At 32.9% G+C, this 3,252-nt stretch overlaps 1 protein-coding gene across 1 annotated transcript; it reads right to left on the bottom strand.

Annotated features, from left to right (window-relative positions):
* Window positions 1-1,357: 1,357 nt before the first annotated feature.
* On the bottom strand, window positions 1,358-2,862 carry LOC133310406 (uncharacterized). The gene is made up of 2 exons (XM_061511338.1): window positions 2,021-2,862; window positions 1,358-1,937 (listed from the first exon to the last, which is right to left on the bottom strand). Exons 1-2 carry the CDS (start codon window positions 2,860-2,862, stop codon window positions 1,358-1,360), a joined length of 1,422 nt encoding a protein of 473 aa, XP_061367322.1.
* Between the last annotated feature and the right edge of the window lie 390 nt (window positions 2,863-3,252).

Raw genomic sequence — 3,252 nt, 5'->3', positions numbered from 1 at the left:
AGCTGTGAATTATTTCACCTCCTATCCTCAGTTAAGTAGTTTAAATTAATTTCAATAATAATTCATCTCACTTATCTCAAACAATTCATCTTCTAAAAATAATTAGTTAAATCCTAATGTCTTAGTGACTTTAACCCTTTAACCCTATTAGAATCCTAATGTCTTAGTGATCCCTTATAGATTAAGCATTATTTGTGATGAATTATTAAGTTTGCAACCCAAGCAAGTCTATGTCTAGATCATGCAAGAATTGGTATTTTACCCTTGTCAGGATTAAAACTCAATATATCTATTGTGAGCCCTAACTCTCAAATTCCTATAAGAGTGATCAATTCATACAAGGGTATAGAAATTCATACAAGGTAAAACACAAATAATTGAAACAATTTATTAAAGAAACAAATTTAAACTACAAATAGAATTCATGTCGGATCCATAATCCCAACTACAAAAGAAAATTAGCCAGACATAGTTGGCTTAAACAAAATAAAGAAATAAAAAGAAATAAAAGAAGTCATGAAGAAGAAGAAGAATCAATGTTGCTCAATCTCCTTCAAGCTTTTCTCTCTGAAAATCTACATCTCTCATTTTTGTCTCCTTCTCTCTCTGAATGTGCTAGCCTCCTTTGTGTTTACAAGAGTTTCCTTTTTATAGTGATGAAACCATATCTTTTAATTTCCCATAATATCTTCAATGGAATCTTCAATAGAATCTCCAATCATATCTTTAGTCAAATCCTTAAAATATTCCCTTTTATATTTAAAGGAAAACTTTCCTTGAAAATATTCAAGTGAAGATTCAATAAGATCTTCAATGAATTATATGATTCAGAAATGCAAAGCAAATCCACTTGAGCTCTCCAATTTATCTCTGTGTTGAGCTGAAAATTACTGCAAAATATAAGAATTTTTGTGAGAATATTATTAAGAATAAAATAACACTTTAATTATAATTCTCATAATTTTTAATTACTTTTCAATCAATATCATGCTCATATTAACCCTTAATACATAATAAATTGGAGACTTATCAGTGTGCGCAGTGACAACCTATGTAGCACCGACTCGACACGCGACACGCGACACGACACGACACGACACTCCGACACGTCAATCTTAAAAAAATATGAATTTCAACACGTTCCGACACGTTTTAATATTAAATAATATTTTTAATTTATATAGTGTATATTTCATTTAATATTCAATAATTTAACAAAAAAATAAAACTAAACTAATAATATCCATCAATTTAACAAAAAAAAATCATTTCCACAATACCATATTACATTGATCTAAAGCAAAAATAATAGCATATCCATACAAAAAACATAAAACATGGAGATTATAGATTACCTTCATGGAACATTTTCATCTAGAATAACATTTGACTCCATCTCTGGCTCATCAAGTGAAAGAGTAGCAACTTCAAGAATTCCAACATCTTCAAATGTATCAAATGTATCTCCAGCAATGTCCCACATTCTATTATCCCCTTGTGTATATTGTGAAGTCTTTCTTGATAAGAGCCTAAGGTTGCTATGTATATAAACCAAGTCTTCAAGACGTTTTGGAGTCATCTTATTCCTTCTTACAGAATGCACAAAAGAATAAGTACTCCAATTACGTTCAGCACAGGATGAAGAAGAAGGTTGTGCAACAAGTCGCAATGCTATCTTTTGAAGCATAGGTGAACAAGCACCATGAAGCACCCACCAAGCTTTAGGCTCCATAGAATATCGATTTTGCATGGCGTCATAATCTCTAAAACCTCCACTCATACTAGCAAAGTCCACATACTCCAAATTTATTTTATTTCGGTCCTCCAAGTTAGGAAAGTATCTTTTTAAGCATTTTTGTCTTTCTTGATTAATCTCTAAATCCTGGTGTGGAGGAACTCGACTAGGATCATCATTAAGCCATTGTTCACTATAGTATCTGAAAGAAAAAAAAAGAAAAACAATTAAACAAATTATATCAAATAAGAGAAGTATTCAATTCATTCATAATTAAAAGCTTACTTGGGATTCAAAGCATGTGCCAAAGAATGAAGTGGAGTTGAATGTTTGGTCCAACGATCCACAAGAATGCCATGCACCACCTCATAAAAAGTTGAGGTCTCATCCATCCTCTTCAATTCATGAAAGTATATAGCTTTCTTCACTTTTACAATCATGTCATCCCACATATCATAAATCAAATGAAGACAAGGTTTATCAGTGTCACAAATCCTGATCATATTATAAATAGGAGCAGTGAAAGCAAGTATATAATCAATTGAATCCCACCAAAGATCATCCAAAATCTTATCTTTAACCATTCTTGCCCGTCCTAGATTATCATCTTTATACAAACTCCATTTTTCACTGATTACCATATTTTGGAGACCATATTTTATCAATTTGAACCTCTTTAGCATCACAATCATGGAAGCAAAGCGGGTTTCAGCTATAGAAAGCAACTTCAATCCCACAAACTCATTAAACATTGACAGTCTCATAGAATGATTCATTATGAAGTTCTTTATTGCAGAAACATCTCCAACAATATCAGAAATCCAACTACATTCCTCATATGCTATTTGATTATTCTCCACATTTTTTGCAGAACAAATATTTTTCACAGCTAAATTCAGTGTGTGAACAACACATGGTGTCCAAGTAATAGATGGAAATTCTTGCTCAATAAGATGCCCTGCTCCCTTACAATTTGCAGCATTATCTGTGATTACTTGAACCACTTTTTCATGCCCAACTTCTTGAATTACTTCTTTTAACAACATCCTAATAAAATGCCTATCCTTAGTCTCTCCTGAACAATCAACTGATTTCAAAAACATAGCTTCACCATCAGATACTGCCATGAAATTAATAAGTGGCCTCCTTTGTGAATCACTTCATCCATCACTCACAATACTAACACCCTTGTTTTTCCACCCAGCTCGAATAGGTGCACACAACCTATCAATATTTTCCTTCTCTTTCTGCAAAAGAGTGGTTCGCAATGAATTATATCCTGGTGGCAAATAACCTCCAATATTATTATCCGCTGCAAAAGTGAAGGCTGCTTGAAAGTATGGGTTCCTTGCTAAACTGAATGGCAATCCTGCTGAATAAAACATCCTAGCAATCAAGTGGTTCAATTCTTCTCGCGCCCCAACATTGAATGCCCTCTCAATGGGATTTCTAGATGAACTTCCACCCTCACTTCCGCTTCTTCTTTTTTTCGAGTTTGATTCTATGGAAAAACTAGA

This window comes from Gastrolobium bilobum, unplaced genomic scaffold (genome assembly GCF_033153095.1).
Source record: "Gastrolobium bilobum isolate Gb01-03AN ecotype WA unplaced genomic scaffold, APGP_CSIRO_Gbil_v1 utg20292, whole genome shotgun sequence".
NCBI lineage: Eukaryota > Viridiplantae > Streptophyta > Magnoliopsida > Fabales > Fabaceae > Gastrolobium > Gastrolobium bilobum.
This window is presented reverse-complemented; position numbering and strand designations above follow the sequence as displayed.

Bases quoted from the DNA above. Each gene is read 5' to 3' on its own strand.
- LOC133310406 (XM_061511338.1), bottom strand. From the start codon at position 2,862: ATGGCAGTATCTGATGGTGAAGCTATGTTTTTGAAATCAGTTGATTGT. The intron at 1,938-2,020 runs GTAAGCTTTTAA...TTTTTCTTTCAG, and splicing joins GCACATGCTTTGAATCCCAA to ATACTATAGTGAACAATGGC.